Here is a 26,197-nt window from a genome sequence, read left to right as displayed (position 1 = left end):
TAATATTATTAAAGTCATGAGAATAATAACATACTAATTAAATTTCATGCAATTAAATTTTAATGCTAAAAGTTTTATAAGAGAGAGTTTAATGTCTGACAATTTAGAAAACATGAAAAAAATTTCAACAACTTATTCGATGCGAAGTCAAATCAAAATTGATCATTGAAATAATCTGAAACTCAAAAACGATTCATTTATTAGTATCTAACTTTTACCAATCTTGTTGATACAACTTTAAATTACTTATTCCAAAAATAATGTTGTAGTAAGTTATGTAATGTGACACGTCTCTTACGGTTCACTGATTTTTAGCAATATCAAAGAAAAACCGACACGTGCCTAAACATTGTTCAATTACTCATTTATTTGTGATCAATTCTTTTTCTATGAAAGTTGGAATTTATGCATTAAATATCAACATCTGCCATAATATGATTTTTTAGATTTACAAAAAAATTAAAGGGAAATAATATGTCAGAAGGTGATAATAAAGTATTTTGATAGATAATAAGCATAATGAATATGATAAATAATAATAGAGGTATAGGGGGAGGGTTGAGATCTCACTAAACATGTTTAACCCCGCCACGTTTTTGCGCCTGTCCCAAGTCAGGAGCCTCTGTCCTTTGTTAGTCTCGTATGTTTTTTTAATTTTAGTTCATTTTTTATGTTTCGAAGTTTAGTGTGACGTCCATTTTCACTGAACTGGAACAGATTTGTGTTTAGGGGCCAGCTGAAGCCCGCCTCCGGGTGCGGGATTTTCGATGTGTTGAAGACCCATTGGTTGCCTTGGGCTGTTTTCTGATCTTTGGTCGGGTTGTTGTCTCTTTGACACATTCCCCATTTCCATTTTCAATTCTATGATAACAAAGCGGAATGTACATCGTCTTAACCTTTGAAAGTTATCAATGACCTAACGAATAACCAATGGAAATTGCGTGATATTGTCTCATGGTGCTGTTAAAGCCAATCAAATTTACGCAGTTTTCGTATCACTTTTTTTATCACCATAAGAGAATAAGAGAATAATAAATATAGTATACTGATTATATGTAGATGCCAAGCTATCAAATTATACAGTGAATGGCCATACGCATTCATCACGTACTATTTTTGCTATAAAAATAGATTGAAGTCATTTCTGGTAGGATTTTAACAAACTATGCATTAAAAGAAGGAGAAATGTTTAAAGATTTTTGTTTATTTGGTCATAATATTTGTCATCAGCATATTCAGTAGTTCTTGATTTATCGTGATGTGAACACGTGTAATAATTCTAAACAATTGTATTTGGTTCAATTAAATATTTAGCAAATTTTCGCGCATCCAAAAAAAATGCTTGTGCTTATATCATCAGAAAAACGAAATAGTTTCTCATTTCATTTTTGTCATTTCGGGGCCTTTTATAGCTGACTATGCGGTATGGGCTTTGTTCATTGTTGAAGGCCGTACGGTGACCTATAGTTGTTAATTTCTGTGTCATTTGGTCTATTTGTGGAGAGTTGTCTCATTGGCAATCATGCCACATCTTCTTTTTATATCTCAACAAAAATATCAACTCGTGTTACATACTTATTTGTTAATATGAGTCATTTCCTGTGTGATGTAGATATTATTTACTCATTAATCTGTAATCTTTTCTAAAAAAAGGGCAGGGCTTGTGCAGGTGCAAACCAAGTGTAGAGGACAACCATTTAATTTTCGGAAAGGGGGGGGGGGGGGGGGTAATTGAACATGATCGATGAACATGAACTGGCACGGAAAGAGCAGGGTGGTGAGGGCTGAAATTAAATAAAATTCAATAAGAAAGGATGAAAAGGATAAAAATTGATATTATGCAACACAAACAAACAGTTGTGTATATAAATGAAAATAAATAAAAAATCAATCTGCCCCTACACCGAAATTATCATATTGTCGTCCCTTTACCCTCAATTTTGCTTGACTTGAAGTCTCAGTTTCGTGAATCAGCTCCTAACATATCAAAATGATGCTCATATTTTATGTATTCCGAGCAGCAGTTTGATTTTCAGAAAGCAGTTCACTAGTATAAAGTCACATCACTGTTAAAACAACGCAACTTGCTACATTTTCCCTACTCGTCGTAACCTAAACACTGCTTAATCTCTGACGACGATCGCGACTATTAAAATGTTACAATTTATAAATAATTTATCATATTTAATATCAAGTTAAATTATGAAAATAGATGAGTTGTATAATTTGACCACACTCATTGATATTGGAAATACACTAAAAAAATATACGACAATTAATCTATTTACAACATTGAATGTTTAGTAAAATTGCCGACCAATCAACACTGAAAGCACGATATTTAAAATTTGTATACCCTAATACATTTTAATTGTCACATGTCAAGTTTAAATGCCATTCTAAATAAACTTTGATGGCTTGTCGAAACGCGTGTTAAGCGCTCATCGTTCATTCGTCAATGAATCATCCACCGTGCACACGTATCGTGGGTTCATCATTCACTATTCATTTTTCATTTATTCTCCGTGTAACACCGTGCATTCACCGTTCATTCACCGTGCATGTATCGTCCGTGCGTGTATAGTGCGTGTGGTTAGTTTGAATTTTAAAAGGTCTGTTCTTTAATGATTGTAAACAGAAAGAAAAGGTTTTGAAACTTTGAGTGGTTTATTTTCGGTGATGGCTATTTTCTTATGAAATATTCACTATAACACTGGAAAGGATAAAACTTTATCATGACAAGTATTTCTTTATTTGAAACTAAGATAAATTCTGCCTAATTCCTTTTAAAATGCCAATATAACAATAACTAATAGGGGGGAAGCAATGGTGGTATTATCCCAATGAATTGTTGTTGCATATGTTAAACGTTCACTTGTCGCCTGCTACCAAAAAGGAAGAGTTTAGACCTTATACCAAGCCATTATAACACCATTGCATTAAAATGAATGAAAAAGTAAGATGTGTTTGTCCCGTATTAAGGTTTTATTTTATTTTCTAATGAATTTGAAAATAAATGAAAAAAATCAGATATATATTCTTTTTTATTTTATTCTATTTTATTCTTTTTTTTTTCTTTTTTTTTTTTGGTAGAGTAAATTCTGTTTCTTTTATTTCTAATATATATAATTAATTTATTTTCATTTTTGTCGGCTAGAGGTGTTTGATCAAATAAATACGCTTACTCTTTTATACGGGTGCGAAGTATTGGTCATGATGTGCTGGGAAAAGTTCGTCTAAAACTCTTTCTATACTCCAGACTACATCGTGTATTTTGGTTGTTCAGTTGTGTAATTAAATTTAAAACATTCATTTTTAAAATAACTTTTTTTTAATTATAAGTAACTTTTAAATCACCAAATGTCAATTTAATGTGTATTTTGGAGGTAACATTTTCAAACAAACAGTTATTCTCCTGACAAGCTATGGTGCAAGTGTTCTACTAGGAATTGTTACCTACTTTACAAGATCTATGTTATGTAATATGCAGCTGTACACGATAATCCTTTAATCCGTTTCATATGTGATAAACCGATTTTTTTTTATTGTTATCAAGGTTAATTTGAAGGATTCAACGTGTGAAATCGGTCGACTCACTTATTAACTTAATAAATGCTCTAGATATTTGGATGATATATTGCCTCTCAATAATGACGACTTCAGTATGAACACTAAAGAGATTTATCTTGCTGATCTGATTTTAATTAAAGCTAATACTAACAATGAACACTGTCCTTTCCTGGATCTTGATATCTATATCTTTAACTGGAAGCTTAATACAAAAATTTACGATAAAAGAGATGATTTTTCATTTCCTTTTATAGTTATCCATTTTTAGATGGTGATGTTCCCTTGTTACCATCTTATTGTGTCTATATATCACAACTTATTCGATTCGCTCGTGTATCTAACAACATTTGATTTTAACGAAAGAAATCTCTGTATTATTGGAAAATTATTACACTAAGGTTTTCGATATCACAAACTTGTCAAAACATATACCCTAAATTTTATCATCGGTACAAGGACATCATTTCGCAAATATAAATCAACGTGCAGACATCTTATACGTTCCGGTATTTCACACGCAATCTTACATGGTAATATTCTATACAAATCACAAAAATGTCGTTATTCACCCCAAAAGCTAAGCAAACCTTTAAACAGACTTATTCAGAAGGGATATTGTTACGATACTGTTGTCAGGACATTAAAGATGGCATTTTTGGGAATTAATATTGATTCACTCATAGGGTCTTTGCATCGGAAGAACACACATTTATTCTAAAACCAGTTGTTGGCATGATACGGGTTATGTTCTTCTCGTATATTTTATGATGGTATGATACTAAACCCCTAATGGGATGGATTGTGCTTGATTTTCATATGATGAAGACATAATCTTATAATCCGTTTAATTGAGGTCTGGAGCTGACACATTCCCCGTTTCCATTCTCAATTTTATGTGAAAATTGTAAGCCGAATTCCCACATCTGTTTACTGAAGTATTTATAACTTGCGTAAAATCTACTGAAAATTATGTCTCGCTGAGAAATGTCATCTCACCTACAGCAATATTTCGTCTGTGTTGAAATTTATTTTCGTGATATCATGAACGGGCTTATACCTCAGAATAGATTACCTTAGCTGTATTTGGCAAAACTTTTAGGAATTTTTGGTCCTCAGTGCTCTTCAACTTCGTACTTCATTTGGCCTTTTTAACTTTTTTTGATTCGAGCGTCACTGATGAGTCTTTTGTAGACGAAATGCGCGTCTGACGCAAATACAAAATTGCAATCCCGGTATCTATGATGAGTGTATTTACATATTGTATAAACCTTTTGGTTGCCAAAAATACGCTTTAACATAAAACAACGGATTTATTATTATGTATTCCTTTGAACTTTAGCATGTATGGTTCATAAAACAACTGTTTGAATTCATACAGATTTACAACAGGTCGAATGCTAGTTAGCAGTAAATATTATCCAATTACTACCCCATCCTAATCCTCACAAAAAAAAACAAACAAAAAGTTCGACATGGTACATTGTTAATCCGTCTTCGACATCAAACTCTTCAAATGTATTACTAAACAACATTGTTGTCAATATAATGGAATTTTATGCGACTGTCATACAAGTGAGAGGTTTAGCTAGCTGTAAAATCTGGTTTAATCCACCAGTTTCTACATAAGGAAATGCCTGTGCCAAGTCAGGAATAACAGTTGTTTTCTATTCGTTTGATGTGTTTGAGCTTTTGATTTTGCCGTTTAATAAGGGACTTTCCGTTTTTGATTTTCCTTGGAGTTCGGTATTTTTCTTATTTTACTTTATACATCCACCTTTCTACACACGAGAAAAAAATATTGTTTACCAATTTAACATACTGTTAAGATCATAGTGATTTATATATATATCTATATATATTTGTATACCAAAGTGATTAACTAATTTTACTTTCGGTATATACAAACACCATACCTTTATCGCAGCGAATATCACACCACTAGGTATATTTACTGTACGCATTATATACTTAAGACATAAGGTTATCTGAAATTGTTGTACTGCTAGATTGACAAAACAGTTTTAGAACATTTTCTTCTGATTATGTTTTCCTTGATATAAAAGATTTGTAACATATATTTAGTTTTAAAATGACGACTTCGAACTTGCATAATTTCCATGCAGCTGATTATGCAGTTTTTGGCGGCATGTTACTTATTTCAATGGGAATTGGGATTTATCATGCATGTGCAGGAGGAAAACAAAAAAGCACAAAAGAATTTCTGATGGCCAATCAAAGTATGAGATCACTACCTGTTGCACTGTCTGTGCTTGCAAGTTTCTTTTCAGCATCAACTCTACTCGGAACACCAGCTGAAATTTACGAGTATGGTACGCAATACTGGATTTCTGTCTTCGGAGCTATGTTAGCTCCTGTGACTGGAGCACTTCTATTTGGACCAATGTTTTTTAAGTTGAAAGTTGTTAGTGTTTTTCAAGTAAGTTTGCACTACATTTTGTTAAAGAAATAGGAAACTTATAACATTTAATTTTGACAGTGAAAAAAGGTGAATCTGAAATATGAGCAATTCGTCTCATTTTAAAGACATATGCTATATAACTAACCGTATGTCATTTGATTTTTGTCGTTATACATTTATCTATTAAATATTGACCATGGTTACTTTGTTACAATTAATTCAGCAGAAAAATGTAACACGATTTTAGGCACACGCTTCTTATTATTCAACAAGTATATTGTGTGATTGTCTTTGAGACAAATGAACAAATCAAAAATAGCGTTGCTTTTTGGCAATGTTTTGACGCTCTGATTGGTCCATAAATCATTTATGAGGACGCTGCGACTGCGCAATGTACTGTGCATGGAAGGAAGTTGAATTTGTAATTGAGAATTTCTATTGATATTACTGCTCTATAATGACCGCGCTGAAGAACGTCCATAATTCATTTTTCTTTATTCAAAATTCACTAATGAATAATGAATTAGTACATTATTCATTATTCAACGTTTAGTAATGAATAATGAATAATGAAATAGTTTATGTTTCAGTATTCAAGTTGAAAAGTGATCATTTATTATTGACTCTGGCACTATCCCGTATTTCTGAATTTGCCATTTTTTTATGTCAATTTACATATTTTCAAATTGATATAAGAAAACAATTTCAATACACTCTTTATTTTTTTTTATCTTTTATTTATTTATTTAGTCGGTTTGCCAAACTATTCTTAACGGAAATTCCGTGTTTTAATGTTATGGAGGACCTGAATACCAAAACATATATGAAAATTAAAATACTATACGTTATATATTTGGATTTTTAAATCGACCTCTGTGACCCTTCATCCCCTGATTACAGATATAACTTGTCAATATGTGCTGCAATGCCGATTAGAGGGGTTGCGGAGGAATTAAATGCCAAAATAGGCGTGAAAATTTTGAAAAAGCCGATTTTAAATAATGGAATGGACTGCTGCTCTATAATGCTGCTTTTTTTAATTATTTGCTCTCAAAATTAATCGGCATCCAAGAAACGTAATATCGATAACAAGCACCCCGGAAGACCACTTAATAGACAAGTAGAAGAGGTTAGCCGATCGAATAGGATTCTCTGGAATGTTCATAATATACGTGTATGATAATGCCACAAAACAGATGAAATACATGGTAATAATGTTAATACTTTTACACAGCTATTACTGATGTAAGTTTCCACAGCTAATAAAATATTGAAATTTATTGATACATGTTGAACAGTTTTAATTAAAAACCCAAGTGCCACCCAATCTAATCTTGAAGTACTTGTACACAAGCACTTGGTGTGCTCGCATATTATAGCAATTGCATATGCTGACGTAATCATATACTGTCCTGTAAACAGAGAAAACTGAAATAAATTTTGAATAAAATTAAATAGTATACATGAAACCATTCATATGTATCCTCTCTGTCCATATTAATGCATGGCAAGAACGTTTCGTGGACTGTTGTTTATTAACATGACATGAATTATGAATTATTCTCTCTCTCTCTCTCTCTCTCTCTCTCTCTCTCTCTCTCTCTCTCTCTCTCTCTCTCTCTCTCTCTCTCGTGTAGAGCATAGAATAAATGCAATTACCATTTATCTCTTTCAGTATTTGGAAGAAAGATTTCAATCTAAATCTGTACGTTTATTTGGTGCCTTTATTTTCCTTGTTAGAACTGTAAGTATATCCGCATAGAATGCTTAGAATGCTTAGAATTTCTTCAATCTCTTTAGCAGTCGGGTCCTTTTCCGTGTAAAAATATGATCTTCCGAGTTAACGTGTGCATTATATTTTATATCTATAAGACCGTTAATAATATGTAATACAACCTGTACTCAATTATTATTGTTGTGACGGTTATGTCGATTGTACTATTTGGAATTTTTAATTGCCATGGGGCGATTATATCTCTCGTAATCTATAGTAATTGTTCACATAAAAACTAGATTGGGTTTCTTTATTGCCTTCCGCCTTTTTTTATTCGAGCGCCACTGATTAGTTTTATGTAGACGAAACCCCAGTCATGAGTATTAAATTATAAACATAAATTATTTGTTCGGTAAACATTTTGAATTTCAAAAAGAAAACAAAATACAAAAGATTGAAAATCCAGAGTTTAACCACCTGTATTTCAAAGGTAATAACTATCCTTGAATGATATATTGATAGCCCTACATGACAGTACAATTGTACTTTTATACCCGGAAAACACAAAGTTAATTATAAAAAGCTGTCAACCACCGCAATAAATTTGCTCTCCAGTGTTGTAAAACATTTGTAATCTTATTAAATAATACAGTTTTCAGGGCAATCCTGAAATATCTATAACTGCAGTAAAGCCTTGATAAAAGGGTTATCTCTAAGTTAAACACATAATTATATTATTGGAACACTTTATCTTTCATTTTTAGCACAAACAACTTTTAATATACACGTCATAACATTTTTGTTTCAAAATTACAATTTAAAACCAGGTAAATGGTGCTGGTCAGTCGGTTTTGTTCTTTGAAAATCAAGTTTTATAAAAGACGAATGTAAACGCAAACGTCCCTTTACCTGTAACAAAAAAAAAGATAATTATATTCTATCCCTAATTGTACTATCATAATTCTGGAAGAATAACTGATTGATAGGTAGTATACATAATTGTGCTTGTGAAAATGTTTTTCAATATTCCAAACTTTTGTTTCATACTAATTATGTTTGACTGGGCAACATGAAACCACCAAATTCAAAGTTGACGTCAGAGCTATGGAAGCGTTAACATTTCAAGCTTTACTAGTCGCATCTGTCCAGGAGCTTATACCAAGTCCAATATCCGCTGATACATCTTTTTCTGTGATAATTTAAGAATGAATGAGTTAAAGAGATGGTGGTTACAACAAATATCAGCAACTCAACAAAATGAAGGTGGAGTTTGAAGTGCTTCTCACTTCAATTTGACATTTAATTATAACAAAACCAATAACAAGCGAATATAGCTGCTACTTAATTTCAAGCCGCCACATGCTTACTTCTTAGTTTTCTTTGATAACATTGTTTTTGTTTGTCGCAGCCTCAGAATCTGTTGCCTGACAGTGATTTAGTCCAAAATCATTTCAACAGTGCAGAGTATTTTTACGATAATTTGAAGGAAGTTTTGTCCTTTGTGGTACGTTGCTGCTTTCGCGTTCTTAAATCTTTATGACTTGTTTTGTTTGTCATATCTCTTTAATGTATTTGTTTACTATTGCAGATCATTGGTATGGGCATTGTCCTTTATGGTCCATCAACCGCATTAAGTGCCGGTGAGTTTTTAAAGAGTAACAGGTTTAGAGTACTGAAGCCAAAATGTTACAATGAAAATCAAAATATTTAGACTGACAATTCAAAAAGAAAAAGACTAACACAAAATGTGTCATTCCAAAAAATACTCAGACTACCACAAACTGTGACATACCCAAAGATACTCAGACTACCACAAACTGTGACATACCAAAAGATACTCAGACTACCACAAACAGTGACATACCCAAAGATACTCAGACTACCACAAACTGTGACATACCAAAAGATACTCAGACTACCACAAACTGTGACATACCCAAAGATACTCAGACTACCACAAACTGTGACATACCCAAAGATACTCAGACTAGCACAAACTGTAACATACCCGAAGAGACTAAGACTATCACAGACTGTGACATCTATATCCGAATAGACTAAGACTAGCACAGACTGTGTCATCCCCGAAGAAACTAAGACTTGCACAGACGGTGACATCCCCAAAAAAACTAAGAATTGCACAGACTGTGATATCCCCGAAGAGACTAAGACTTGCACAGACTGTGACATCCCCAAAAAAACTAAGACTTGCACAGACTGTGAAATCCCCGAAAAGACTAAGACAAGCACAGTCTGGACATCCCCGAAGAGACTAAGACTTTTGCGCAGACTGTGACATCCCCGAAGAAACTGAGACTAGCACAGACTGTTACATCTATCTCCGAAGAGACTAAGACTAGCACACACTGTGTCATCCCCGAAGAAACTGAAACTAGCACAGACGGTGACATCCCCAAAAAAACTAAGAATTGCACAGACTGTGATATCCCCAAAAAAACTAAGACTTGCACAGACTGTGTAATCCCCGAAAAGACTAAGACAAGAACAGTCTGGACATCCCCGAAGAGACTTAGACTTTTGCGTCGACTGTGACATCCCCGACGAAACTGAGACTAGCACAGACTGTGACATCTCCGAAGAGACAAAGACTTCAACAGACTGTGACACCCCCCGAAGAAACTGAGACTAGCACAGACTGTGACATCTCCGAAGAGACTAAGACTGGCACCGACTGTGACATCCCCGAAGAAACTGAGACTAGCAAAAATTGTGTCATCCCCGAAGAGACTAAGACTTGTACAGTCTGTGACATCCCCGAAGAAACTGAGACAAGCACAGAATGTGTCATCCCCGACGAAACTGAGACTAGCACATACTGTGACATCTCCGAAGAGACTAAGACTAGCACAGACGGTGTCATCCCCGAAGAAACAGAAACTAGCACAGACTGTGTCATCCCCGAAGAAACTGAAACTAGCACAGACTGTGACGTCTCTGAAGAAACTAAGACTATCAAAGTCTGTGACATCCTCGAAGAGTCTACGACAAACACAGACAGGTACAATCCATAAAAGACAAAGACTAACACAAATCGTGATATTCCAGAAGATGCTCAGATTAGCACTAACTGTGAAAATCCATAAAAAGACCAACATATAGTGTGACTATCCAGACTGTGACAATCTATTTTACTACTAAGCCTTATCATAGACTGGGATATTCAAGATGGGACTAAAACTAGCATAGGTTGTGATAATCCACGAAAGTCACATACACTGCAACTATAGACGACTACAACTAGAGATTAGTCTAATAAGAAAAGACCAAGACTACTAGCACAAACTTAATGATACATATTTTAAAGCACGGTCATATCACCAGATTATAGTGATTATGGTTTAATATAATTGACAAATTCATATATCTGCATCACTGAGTGAACTTAATTATTCAAAATACATTTAGTACATTTAGACTTTCAATACTACTTGCACAGACTGTTTCATCCCCAAAGAAACTAAGACTTGCACAGACTGTGATATCTCTGAAGAAACTAAGAATTTCACAAACTGTGACATCGCCGAAGATACTTAGACTTGTACAGACTGTGTCATCTCCGAAGAAACCAAGACTTGCACAGACTGTGATATCTCCGAAGAAACTAAGATTTTCACAAACTGTGACATCGCCGAAGAAACTAAGACTTGTACAGACTGTGTCATCTCCGAAGAAACTAAGACTTGTACAGACTGTGTCATCTCCGAAGAAACTAAGACTTGAACATACTGTGACACCCCCAAAGAAACTGAGACTTGCACATACTGTGATATCCCCGAAGAGAACAAGACAAGCACAGACTATGTCATCCCCGAAGAAACTGATACTAGCACAGACTGTGTCATCCCGAAAAAACTGAGACTAGCACAGACTGTGACATCTCAGAAGAGACTTAGACTAGCACAGACTGTGTCATCCCCGAAGAAACTGAAACTAGCACAGACGGTGACATCCCCAAAGAAACTAAGACTTGCACAGACTGTGATATCCCCGAAGAGACTAAGACTTGCACAGGCTGTGACATCCCCAAAAAACTAAGACTTGCAAAGACTTTGACATCCTCAAAGAGACTAAGACAAGCACAGACTGTGACATCCCCGAAGAAACTGAGATTAGCACAGACTGTGACATCTACGAAGAGACAAAGACTTGAACAGACTGTAACATCTCCAAAGAAACTGAGACTAGCACAGACTGTGATATCCCCGAAGAGATTAAGACAAGCACAGACTTTGTCATCCCCGAAAAAACTGAAACTAGTACAGACTGTGACATCCCGAAGAAACTGTGACTAGCACAGACTGTGACATCTCCGAAGAGAATAAGACTAGCAAAGACTGTGTCAGCCCGGAAGAAACTGAAACTATATATATATAGCTAGCACAAACGGTGACATCCCCAAAGAAACAAAGACTTGCACAGACTGTGGCATCCCCGAAGAGACTAAGACTTGCACAAGCTGTGACATCCCCAAAAAACTAAGACTTGCACAGACTGTGACATCCCCGAAGAGACTAAGACTTTCACAGACTGTGACATCCCCGAAGAAACTGAAACTAGCACAGACGGTGACATCCCCAAAGAAACTAAGACTTGCACAGACTGTGATATCCCCGAAGAGACTAAGACTTGCACAGGCTGTGACATCCCCAAAAAACTAAGACTTGCAAAGACTTTGACATCCTCAAAGAGACTAAGACAAGCACAGACTGTGACATCCCCGAAGAAACTGAGATTAGCACAGACTGTGACATCTACGAAGAGACAAAGACTTGAACAGACTGTAACATCTCCAAAGAAACTGAGACTAGCACAGACTGTGATATCCCCGAAGAGATTAAGACAAGCACAGACTTTGTCATCCCCGAAAAAACTGAAACTAGTACAGACTGTGACATCCCGAAGAAACTGTGACTAGCACAGACTGTGACATCTCCGAAGAGAATAAGACTAGCAAAGACTGTGTCAGCCCGGAAGAAACTGAAACTATATATATATAGCTAGCACAAACGGTGACATCCCCAAAGAAACAAAGACTTGCACAGACTGTGGCATCCCCGAAGAGACTAAGACTTGCACAAGCTGTGACATCCCCAAAAAACTAAGACTTGCACAGACTGTGACATCCCCGAAGAGACTAAGACTTTCACAGACTGTGACATCCCCGAAGAAACTGAAACTAGCACAGACAGTGACATCTCCGAAGAGAAAAAGACTTCAACAGACTGTGACATCCCGAAGAAACTGTGACTAGCACAGACTAGTATAGGTTGTGATAACCAACGAAAGTCACATAGACTGCAACTATAGACGACTTTAAAATTCGTGCCTTTCCCGTATATTATTACATCACAGTAAGAACCGAATGTTCAATGACTTCATTTACGCCATCGGTCTAACTGTTCACAAAATACAACTGGAGATTAGTCTAATAAGAAAAGACTAAGACTTGCACAGACTGTTCCATCCCCGAGGAAACTAAACCTAGCACAGACTGTTCCATCCTCGAAGAAACTAAGATTTGCACAGTCTGTGACATCCCCGAAGAACTAAGACTTGCACAGACTGTGATGTCTCTGAAGAAACTAAGAATTTCAAAAACTGTGACATCGCCAAAGAAACTAAGACTTGTACAGCCTGTGTCATCTCCGAAGAAACTTAGACTTGCGCATACTGTGACATCCCCAAAGAAACTAAGACTTGCACAGACCGTGACATCCCCGAAGAGACTAAGACTAGCAAAGTCTGTGACATCCTCGAAGAGTCTACGAAAAACACAGACGGGTACAATCCATAAAAGACAACGACTAACACAAATCGTGATATTCCCGAAGATGACCAGATTAGCACTAACTGTGAAAATCCATAAAATGCAAAGACTAGCATATAGTGTATACGTAACTATCCAGACTGTGACAATTCATTTTACTACTAAGCCTATCATAGACTGGGATATTCAAGATGGGACTAAAACTAGCATAGGTTGTGATAATCCACGAAAGTCATATAGACAGCAACTATAGACGACTTTAAAATTCGTGCATTTTCCGTACATTGTCATGATATTTATATTATTACGTCACAGTAAGAACCGAATGTCCAATGACTTCATTTACGCCATCGGTCTAACTATTCACAAAGTACAATTCGAGATTAGTCAAAAAAGAAAAGACTAAGACTACTAGCACAAACTTAATTATACATATTTTAATGCACGGTCATATCACCAGATTATAGTGTTTATGGTTCAATATAATTGACATATTCATAAATCTGCATCATTGAGTTAACTTAATTATTCAAAATACATTTAGACTTTCAATACTACTTTTTTGTTCATGAAGTGCAAATGCATAGACGCCCTAAATGTTACACAATAAGGCATTTGGTAATGGTTGGAAAATTTTGATTAATAATACATTGTAATTACAAACTGTGCAACCTTAACAAGATTTGAACCTAAAGTATTGCTTATTTATTTTATTTGCCATTAAATATGAGATTTACATATAATATATAAAAATGAAGAACTTAAAGATGTTAGAATCATATTTCAGTGACATCATTTCCAGAATGGGCAGTAATCTTAGTTGTTGGTGGAGTCTGCACATTTTACACTACTATTGTAAGTACATAGAAGATAATTATGCTAACTTATATGATATGCTGATAGTTGTAGGTGTAGAGAGTTCTTGCTTTGCAGTGTACAAGGAAGATGGGATAACGGATTTCCGAATTCCAGTTTTCAATCAATTTAATAGGTGATATGCAGTATATATGTAAATATGGAAGTATTTACATATACACCTGAGGGCGTTAGTCCGATTGAGGTTTATCTTATTTACATCATGATAGTGTGGCTAATGCAAAATTATAGCTTTCAAAAATTTAGAAGAGAGACTTTCGTGACTTTAACCTAAATAAAGTATGTTAAATGCAGGATATCCAATTACATTTTTGACAACTTGGTGAAATAAAAACGTTGTTTGATGTTTAGAGGTAAATTGTGAAATAATGTTATAGATTTTTTCCGTATACCTCTAGTGCGCGCGCAACCCCAGTTATCGAGACTATCAAAAATGAAAATTCAGTAGCAAACCTATGAGGAATTGCTGCATGAAATGCCAATGATTTCCCTAATTCAAGTTTTGAAATAAAGCTATTAATTCAAACCTATTTCAAATATGAATCTATTCAATTACACATTTAGGGTGCGCTCAACTCTAGTGATTAAGGATGAGGGTTTTCCACAGGAAATCAAATGGTCGTCACCTACTATAAGTATTAGCAAGTGTGGTTTTTGTGGCAACTCGACAAGATATTAGATCAGAAAACCCATATTACAGAGATTTATTTTTCTGTTTGTCCATGTTATACTTTCGTTTATTGTTCACAGAAAATGCTTATCTAAATTTAAAATCCAAAACACCTCACGCTGAGTCACTAAAGGCATACAGTATAAGAATATTTTATTTCCAATTAAAGGGCCCTATAAAGAGCTTTGATCACATTACATACAAGTACATAAGATTAAACATAAATTTAGAGACATATAAGAAAACAACACCGTTTAACACTAATATATCTTTATTGGCTTTGTACCAAATACTCCTTTGTGAGGGTCTAATTAGAAAGGATGTGGATTTTATTTAAATTATATTTGTTTAGTATTGAAATAAAGGGCACATAATCGTTAAAAACAGAGGCGAAAGATACCAAAGTGTTAGCATAAGTCGAAAACAAACTGACAATGCCATTGCAGACAACTTGCGAATCGATATTCACGTTTTTGGTGTATTTTAGTTTCAGTTTTAGAAGTTTCCTGTATTACATTTGTTCTGTATCAAAAATCGAGTTTTAGTAGCAATTCAGAGCAACGTTTCAAACAACAATGTAGTGAACAACGTTTTTGTTCAGCGTTTGTACATTTTAAAACAACACCCATTAAAAATTGTGTTATGCCTTAAACGAAACAGTATGGTATCTGAAAGTATTAAATAGGCAATAATTCGTTCTATTCAAGGTTACCGATGATAATTCAAAATAGTACATTATACGCTCGTTTTTGTGGGCCATTTTTATTTATAGAATTATTCAATTGAAAGTAATTCAGAATTTCGATGTTACAACAAAGTACTCACCTATTTATTTAAAAACTTAGCTAACGCAAAATATTAAAAACATATATAACGGCGATTCGGGTATTTTGCTACCATATTCCTCCCCAAATAATTTTTTTTCTGTCTCAAAACCAGCACACTTCTCTTTTATCATTTATTTTATGTTTTTCACACCTGAAACGGTGAACCCTTGAGGCCAAACAACACTCTAGTGAAGATAAAAATTACATAATGCTAATCTTTTAATTATCGTGAATTTAACCACGCCTTTACCAGGTAGTGTCAGCATAATACATATTGTATTTACACAGTATTAGCGGGAAATGTTTGCTAGACTGAAGCAAGGATTTGTATAGTAAGACAAATCCTTGACTGAAGTAAAAGGTGAGAATACAAACATGCATTTTTATTCCACTATCAGCTATAAATGTTTGTTCAACATATCCGTCGGAAAAAAAAATCATAAAAATATTCTATTGTATGATTTACTTTTATTACAATAATCATATAAGAAATCCCTAAAATATAAATCGTACATTTTGATTTAAAAAGTTGCACGGCTGATCACTTTACTCACTTAATTATTAGTTGGTTAATAGATACGCAAAATAGTCGTCGATGCGCTTAAAATCGCGTTATTAGATGATTAACGAACAAGACTTAACATGAGATTAAATCCACTCCCGGCATGCAATTAGACTTAAACTGCGTCACAGAAGTCAGGAAGTTCGAATAAATAAAATTAATAATTCCTAATTTTCTTCTTTATTAGTGTTCATATCCAGATAAAACTTGGTGAAATATTTTTTTTATGGTATTATGAACATAATAAGATGATAAGTAAAAAATCGCGAATTTTCCCTTTAAGTGTCAATACGAATTTTTGTCAAAACTGATACCGACTGCTTTGATACTGCTCTTATCGAAGGTTTTTCGGCTGCAAGTATGTCATTGAACGCTTCTTACCCTGCATGAACAAGCTATTGACTAAACTTTTGAACAATAGAAACTCTCTATAGTAGAGGTATCAGGTGTTTCAGATATTGCATATTAAAACTCATTAAAGTTAACAGACTTATCATTTGGCACTCTAGACGAGCGTTTTGTCTATATAAGACTCATCAGAGGCGCTCAAATCAATACACTTGGAAGGGCAAATAAAATACGAAGAGCAAGAGCATTAAAACCGAAAACACCGAAAAAAATGTAAAGCATACATATATGATGGTAAATTGTTTATTAATTGACATCTTCTAAAATAAAAGCAACGACTTGTTAATTTCCTTATATGATCTTGTATGTAGCAAAACAAAAAACATTTTATGATTTATTTTTACACAATCTATTTTAGGGTGGGTTAAAGGCGGTTATTTGGACAGATGTATTTCAGACCTTAGTAATGTTGGCGGGAATGCTCGCAGTGATAATCAAGGTAAGTTAAGAACTAGATATAAAGGTTTGGTGGAATATGCAAGTTATGTTTTGTGGATGATTCAATTTTCTTTCATATTATTAACCCCCGTTCGTCGCATCATGGTGATATATGGCAATGTTAATGGTCTCCGTCCGTGTGTCCCTCCTAAACACACCAATTCTCAGAGACCGTTTGAAATTAACCTTTTATACTTGATTGGATTATTTTTCGTCATTATCTCTTGGCTATGCTATATCGTCAATTTGCTTCGACATTTTTTACAGGAGTTATAAAATTTTACTATTTTTTTTAGTATTATGACAATAACACCTAGTAAACGCAATTCCTCTGAGAAAATTTTTACTGGAGTTAAGTGACATTGTCCTTTTTTTCAGTATTGGGACAATAACACCTTGTAAAGTCAACTCAACTCCTCCATATATTACCACTCTTTTTTTTGTTTGGCCATTTTTACAAGAGTTGTGGGACTGTTTAATTCATCATTTATACAGCGCGAGGATATTTCGCTACGGCGTACAATCTTGTTTCATATTTTAACAGTTTTATTTGACCCTCTGCGGCTTATGAATTATGGTTGCTCCTTAAGGTGGTACATAACACTACAGGGAGATAACTCTGTGAAAATCAGCTGAACGTTTTAATCACGTTCTATTGTTAAGGAAATATTAAGCTTCTCAAAGATCAAAATTAGTGTTTTTCAAACTGCTACATGTATATATAGCCAATGACATTTTTCCGATAAAGTGTGTGGTTCAAGTTTTTTGAAATTTTCATATTTTTGTCAAAGGGTCAAAGTAAATATTTTGTCAAAATTTTATGAAAATTAAACGAGCCAAATTAATTTTAGTCAAGGTGTTTGGTACCACCTTAATGTCTTTTTACTTTGTTATCATTGTTTACCTTCGTAAGTCATCCCCTTAGAGAATAAGATGCTAATTAATATTTATCGGATATAAAACTTCCTCTTTGAAGTCTAGCATGCCTACAAGATTGTTGATACTTTATAAGTATCCATATTAAGAATGTATAGTAAAATAATTCTGACTGGTGCATGAAACTAATTAATTTTTTTGTTTAGATTTTATTCAAAAGTAATGGAAGTAATCTAGAAATTAAGAATTAAGCATTAACACTTATAGTTGAATGTACAGAAATGAGTCAAAATAATAAAACATAAACAAACAAGCCCAAGAGAGCTTTTAGTGAGGACTTAAAGTCTCATTTAGTATTCAAGATGATATTTGCGCGAACCCTCAGGGGTTCACGCATATATATTGGTTGATTTTGTAGTCTTTCGGAAAACCGGAAGTCTCCATTGTCTTTTCGGAATACATCTGTTCTTTTCTATAGCCACCTTCGTAATAGGTAATTAATTGATCTAATGAATATTCATTAGCGTTTTCAATTCTATAAAGATAAGTGTTTAGGGAGACTAATTGATATCCTACATCAGTAGTTAATTAATTAGAGATGCATATGTGAAGTTTTCTGAAATACAAATTGGAAAAAAAAATATTTTAAGGGATGGATAGGGCATTTTTATGATTTTAAAACTTAGCCATTTTAGCGAAATTAAAAAAAGAACGTGCAGTCCATTTAAGCAACTATTAAGATTCTACGTCCAGGAGAGATGTGTATAGAACAAAAGTTAATATTAATGAATACACTTCTGTAAATTAAAATTGCATGATAGGTAGAATTACTTTTTATTTTACCTAAACCTTAATCGTTTCAAGAGGAATATATTGGGAAAAACATTCTTAACCGTCATCAAAGTAGAAACAAAAACAGAATAAAGTACGGGCATGAAGGCCGTACGGTTGTCTCAAATTGCAGAAAATAAATCAGATTAAAAGTTAAAGTAGCAGGTGCACAACTTCGTGTCCCATCTATAGAAGAATCATTGCAAGTTTCTGGGAATTCCGTCAATTCATTTTCAAGGAATCGCGGCAATCTGTATTGATAAGCCAAGTTAAAGGGTCTATTTGACAGAGGCATAGAGCGTGTTTGACGAAAAATAGGACGACATGTTACTAATAACAACAAAAAATAAGCTTTGTACAAATTATTTTTCTTAAAATCAATATCTGTATTCAACGGACATTCGATTGCAAAAACAGCATTTTTTTAATTGTGTACTGAACATAAACTATACTGCATTGGCCCTGTTATTCCTGCTTCTTTCTGTCTATCACACAACCGTATAAAAACAACAAAACAACAACTTCGTTTTATTTTGGCTAATTTACAAAAGAACAAGCTAGAAATGAAAAAGTGAGATTTGTTTGAACAAACTGTTTCACTCAAAAAGCTTGGTCGGAGTATGTTGCCTCTTGAATATGATAACCAATAACCAAACCATATAAACCAGTTTGATTGGTTTTCAAAAACGGTTTCAGTTCGGGATTATCAAACAAGAATACAGCTTAGAATTTTGAACTATTTTCAAACTGGCTACAAAAACAAATAATCATGATTAATTTCATTAAATTTCTTCACATTTGCGTTTCGACTTAAGCCGGAAAACTAACTCTAATTTCAAAAACAGCACCTCAGACATGTCATAATGGAACATTCACTGGATGACTCCTATTTAGCATATTGTAATGTTATCTTTCGGGAGAGAGAGGGAACGGAGATAGAGAAATGATTCCTTTAACAAGAATATTTTGCCCCATATTGAACAGCAGTTACATTAACAATCCATGTCAGTTTCTGTATCTTATACAACAAAAATGAGGTAAAACCATACATCTTTATTTAACAATTATCTGATCTTTCATGCTAGGCATTTAGGTTCACAATTGCATTTCTTTTTTAAAGAAAGCAACTTGTATCCATATTATTTTGTCAACAGTCAAGGTCATGAACATCCATATAGAAGTGACATTATTTCTATCATATGTTGGTAATGTGGAGGAAACGAGTCCGGTGTTTCTTTTATGAATACTAAAAAAAAATTCCTGTATAAAACATGCTATTCCACCAACCAAATTTAGTTAGAGAATCTCTTGCCGAACGATTATGGTTTATTTTATCAGCAACAGATTAGCTGTAAAACAAATAGTTGATTTCTCGGTCTGCAATGCTATTAACAAATTGATTTATTATACATCCACCAACAATTTCTCATCAGAAAAAGCATTCTCCTATAAGTAGTAATACATATTTTTCTGCTTTTTTTCTGCCAGCCACTCCCTCAACTATTTTGACAATCATGAATTCGTCACTTTCCTGTGTTCTAATACAAAGTGCTTGCTAAACACAACAAATATACCCTTTGTCTATAGTACATAAGTAACAATATGTCTTTTGCATGATTTCATGTATGCTCCTAGTTCTGTATGGAGGGAGGTTGGTGACTTAATTTTCAATATTTTTTTTAGTGTTGTTGACCATCCGATTCGTTTGTCTTCCTTTTTATTTCATACACCAGGGGTAAAGGTCAATGTTATTGGCCCCTAGATATCTCTTTACATTTTTATATTTATGTACCTTCAAAATTTATCACCATAGAGAATACGATCTTACTTCAAATTGATTGGCTGTAACACTTGCTCCTTAGGGTATATTTTTTCTTATACGATTGTTGATACTTTATGAGTATAAATGTTAAGAAAAACATTGATTAAGATTGTATTGATAAAACAAATTAAAATTATCATGAAAGTCATTGACGCCTCTTCGTATTCAAGCTAAATATTCAGTTTCAGTTTTATTTTGATTCTAATCAAACAAAGCAAACTTTCGAAAGCTTTTAAAATCCAAAATCCTCATTGTAATTTCTTTGTCAAAATAATTTAAGTTCAAATTATTTGAGCAAAGTGCAGGAGCAGGGATACCCAGACTAGGGATACCCAGACTAGGGATACCCAGACTGCTTTTGATTATATTTTACATTGAAACATGCGAAAGAAATGCAAACAAGACGTGCCGTGTTTTTCTTCCTTGTTCCTAAATTGCGTTTTCCTGTGAGCAAAAATATTCAGTTAGTCAAAAGTTGAAGACACATCAAAATAACCGTAACCTTACCTTTTCTCCTTGCAATAGTATTCACACACAAGTTCTTGTACATACAAACAAAAAAAAGGAATTTGGTCTATTTATTTTTTTAATCTTTTTTTAGTTTATTTTAATGTTTCGTGGTACATGTATTTTCACAAAAAAGTGCGCTTGATAAACACGAGCAATTCCATTTATTTAACAACATATTAAATACTGTTGATTCATTATTAATCGTTGGATACACATTTTCATGGATTCCGTGTGTATATGTGAACCACGAATTCAAATGTTCAACTGAATACAAATTTTCTTTTGGCTTGTATGCAGACTTTGGGAATACCGTGAAATTAGATATCCACGAAAATGCAAGTTTTCCTCAATCCACGAAAATTAATACCCACGAAAATAAATAGATCAATAGCATTTAAATGTCTGGTGCTACATGTAAGTGAAATAATCAAACAAATATGACAAAGGAGTAGGTTCAGTAAAGTAGACACGTGAGTGTTTAAAAAGTGTCCAAAATCTTTCATCAGATGAACCTGAAATTTGGGGCCAAAATCGGCCCTTACCGGACCTACTCCTTAGAAAAGGTATTTGACGGGATCTCTGGTATTGCATCTCGTGGACATTTTACCATCTTTTCATCTGTTGTTTTGTGACAGTCGTAAATACGTGTATACATAACTCCTAACCATAGTGCGATCTTCGCATTTTAGAGCTTTCTTTCTGTGAGTGTGTTGCTACGGTCTGATGCCTTCACCACACACAAGCTAGCAACCACTTGTTATAAGCATATCTGAATAATTAGAGCTACCTTGAGTCTGATGATGCTACAAAAATGTAACGAGTCAAATGCTCCCATTTTGTTAACATGTGTGATGTATATGGGTCATTTTCAAAAAATGTCGAGTTTTGAAATTGCAAAATTGATTTAAAGTTACTTATTCAAACAACCCTCGTCATAAGCAAATCAAAACAAACAGTACTTATAGAACAACATATAAAAGGATGAAATCTTGATAATGTCAATACAAGAATATATTGAAACATTTTTTGATATGTTTTGCAATATTTTGTCACTCCTGTTATCATGTTCAAAAGAAATTTCGGGTTATTTAGAAAAGGTTTCGATAAAATTTTAAGCTTGTTTTTCGTAGCCAATAAGATGGTTTTCAAGAATAAAAACTTCTACATATATTCATTCTGTGAAATAATAGAATATTTGCCAATTTTCCACGTTGTACTGAAAAATGCCTCTAAAAATTGGTTTTCAAAGGTTATAAAAATAACCACCAGTAATGAAAGTCTAAGATAGCAATTCATAATGATCAGCATTTGTTCTCTCTTTCAAATAAACCCAACATCAAGTAAACCCCTCGCACGTTGGTTTTCTTTTGTCTTTATTTTATTGGTAACAGGAACGTACGTTAATGATTATCACTATATTAAGTTCTATCCTGTTACCTTTTTGTCTATCCTGTTACCGATAGCAGTATTACACCTTCAAATGCTAAATTGCGAAGATTAAGACGTGATAACATTTAGATGAGTTCAAACAACGAAACATTTCATTATGTGTGCAACTATATGTTATTATAAACTTTTTACAGACGTTTCTGTCTACTATTGTCTATCCTGTTACTGTAACCATAGCAACCGTAGTTACAGGATAGACAAATTTCTTCATTTTTGAATGCTGTTGTAAAATAACTACTCCCTTTGATGAAGTGATAATGTTTTTCTGTTGTGATTTTGGCTTCCAACACGTTATTGCACTTTTTGCAAGTATAATATTGGTGTAATTAATCAATATGTTGGTAACAGAATAGACATGACAAAAAAAGTACACACTATTTTTTTTCACTGAATGTCTTGAAATTTCTTGTCTCTACACTGTTATACAAAAAAACGTGCTATGTTAAATGTTTAGGTTACTTTGCGCTTTTGAAATCAACACTGACTAGTTCAATATTCATAGGGAGAAAATTTAACGGCTAATTTAAGTAGCGTTAACAGGATGGACATGATATTCATGTACGCTGATTGACTTTAGTTTGTAGAAAAAATGTTACATATAATAATAAAGAAGCTACGATTTTTCGTTAGAATTATTATTTACGTTCTAAAAAGGTCCCTTTTGCAGATATCAAGGCGATCAGAAAATAGGAAAACAAGTTGCTTTTAAAAAAAAAAAGACAATACGTGAACCTTAGAACTTTTTTATTCAAATTATTAATCCAACTGAATAGGAAATTATATATCAGTGTTATCTTGGCCATGTGTGTGGAGGATAATATTTTCTTTTTATTCTAAATCATTACAATTTTGGCATTTTGAGAGAAGTGTTAAATATAAAGCAAGGAGAGAAAAAATTAAAGATTCCCAGACGTATAAATTCTTAAAGAATAATAATAATTCAAAACATGGAGGACACATGTACCTTCTTCCAAAAATTCATAAGATTAATCTAGAAATAAGTAATGAAGCATTGCGAACTGGTCAGCTAGCAGGATACATTAATGTTCGTTACCGACCAATCATCAATAATTGTAACTCTCCCGCGAGAGATACTTACTTGATCTAATTATAAATATAAAAAAGAAAATGTTGTATGATTGCCAATGAGACAACTCTCCACAAGAGACCAAATGACACAGAAATTAACAACTATAGGTCACCGTACGGCCTTAAACAATGAGCAAAGCCCATACCGCATAGTCAGCTATAAAAGGCCCCGAAATGACAAGTGTAAAATAATTCAAACGAGAAAACTAACGGCCTAATTTATGTACAAAAAATGAACGAAAAACAAATATGTAACACATCAACACACGACAACCACTGAATTACAGGCTCCTGACTTGGGACAGGCACATACATACAGAATGTGGCGGGGTTAAACATGTTAGCGGGATCCCAACCCTCCCCCTAACCTGGGACAGTGGTGTAACAGTTCAACATAAGAACGAACTATAAAATCAGTTGAAAAAGGCTTAACTCGTCAGATGGATACAAACAGAAATACTACACAGAGTGGACGTGGCTGGGTACCTGTATATCCCAACAACAAATAGACACTTAGTACAGATCTGAGAGTACTAGCAGTTACTGACAGCTAGTTCAAAGCCACTAACAACTAATTAAAATAAATCATGCATCTAAGACTTAAATTATCAATTAGTACACATCCAACATCCAATTATTGAAGAGGCATAACTTTTACATTCAAGATACAAAAAATTTCATTAATAAAATAGAGTCACACGAGGTAAAAAAATATGCATTCTTATTGTCTATAATGTACGTCAATGTACACAAATATGATCATTGATAATTTAGAAGAAACTGTTATCAATGCATTAGAATTTATTGACACACAGGAGAATATACTTTAAAGATTCACAACAAAATAGATTTAACTGCATTTGTTAAATTAATTCTTAGAAACAATGAATTTGAGTTTAATGGACTGTTATATAAACACATTATAGGAGCGCCCATTGTCACCAACATGCACAGATCTGCATATGTCTGCCCTATTCATTAAAATCTTAGATAAGTTCCAATGGAGAGAAAACATCAAATTACACTGTCAATAGGGATGACGGTTTTATGGTCTTCACAGGCAAATTAGAGTAAATTGAAGATTTCTTTAACCTTGCAAACGAAATTGACCATTTACTTAAGTTCTGATATGAGGTGTCGACATCTAGTATGGCCTATTTAGAGGGTGGTAAAGGGTGGTGCAACGTTTTCGGCCTTTATATTTCACGTGTTTCCGTGTTTCGACGTTTTATTTCTCGTTTTCTCGTGTTTGGTTCGATGTGCGTGTTTCGTGTTTCCCTTAATTATTTTCCGTGTTTCGTGTCGGTACTCTTATTTTCTCGTGCTTGTCCCGCATTTGATTAAAAAGTAAACCGGGACTAAATCAAAGTCAGCCCAAAAATTGTTTTAAATTATAAACTAATTAACTGGTCCCAAGATATTTATTAATAGCCTATTGTATTACTATGATAAATCGGATGCAACTAACGGACGCTAAAAGGTGACCACATGCAGGGTCGCCATGTCCATTTATAATGACTGCATGATCTCCCAAGAACGGCTGAGTAATAACGTTTGGTACTTTTTTCCTTAATATTTACGATTTCATTCCTTGGCTTCGTTTTTCCAGAGTGTTTTTTTTTCGTGCAACGTTTTTGCGATTTGTTATTTCACGTGTTTCCGTGTTCATACCCTCCCTTTTACCACCCTCTATTTAGATACCGAAGTGTACAAAAGTGAACGATTCCATAATAATGGAATTCTTGATGTTAAGTCACATATATTAAAAACACAGAAACCTATCAATATTTACCAATCACTAGTGCACATCCAAAACACACATACATTTAAGAGCATTACCGTGTGTGAAGAAGGAAATAATTTGTGCTGTACATAACATTTTTACATGGTGCAAATAAAAACATGGGACTTGAAATTTAATGTGCATGCAGTAGTCGCTTGAACGAGTCGAGACTTTCTGCAGCGGTTACTGAAATAATAGTGACATCAATGAATTAAATAAACATTTAATTAACTTACAAGATAACTTAATTGATAGAGAATACTGTAAAAAGGAAACAGTAAAAGTTGTAAAAATGTATATTAACGAACAGTCTTTATTTTACTTGTTTTATTTTTATTTGAAACAGATTATTTTTATCTGATTTGTCAAAATGACAAGTGTGCATAATGATTTTATTGTTACAAATCAAATCCCAAAGCCTACTATAACTCATTATGTAGAAACCACAGCACTATTTTAAAATATCTCTCTGTGAATATCTAGACACAGATGTTTGATACCATGATAGGCCGTTATAATTAAATCTTGACCATTTAACTTTCACTTGTTTATCAAAGGGTACAAC

General features: G+C 33.7%; 1 protein-coding gene across 1 annotated transcript in view; it reads left to right on the top strand.

The window, feature by feature from the left end:
* Positions 1-5,659: 5,659 nt before the first annotated feature.
* Positions 5,660-26,197, top strand: part of LOC127705791 (sodium-coupled monocarboxylate transporter 1-like) — a 73,247-nt gene continuing 52,709 nt past the window's right edge. Inside the window, exons 1-5 of the mRNA XM_052210140.1 lie at positions 5,660-6,007; positions 7,665-7,733; positions 9,292-9,343; positions 14,279-14,346; positions 17,193-17,273. Of these exons, the coding sequence (XP_052066100.1) occupies positions 5,660-6,007; positions 7,665-7,733; positions 9,292-9,343; positions 14,279-14,346; positions 17,193-17,273 (618 nt within the window). The remainder of the gene's footprint in view (positions 6,008-7,664; positions 7,734-9,291; positions 9,344-14,278; positions 14,347-17,192; positions 17,274-26,197) is intronic.

The sequence above is a fragment of the Mytilus californianus genome, unplaced genomic scaffold (assembly GCF_021869535.1).
Source record: "Mytilus californianus isolate M0D057914Y unplaced genomic scaffold, xbMytCali1.0.p SCAF_6, whole genome shotgun sequence".
Lineage (NCBI taxonomy): Eukaryota > Metazoa > Mollusca > Bivalvia > Mytilida > Mytilidae > Mytilus > Mytilus californianus.
The sequence above is the reverse complement of the archived record's forward strand: the minus strand, read 5'-3'. Positions and strand labels throughout refer to the sequence as shown.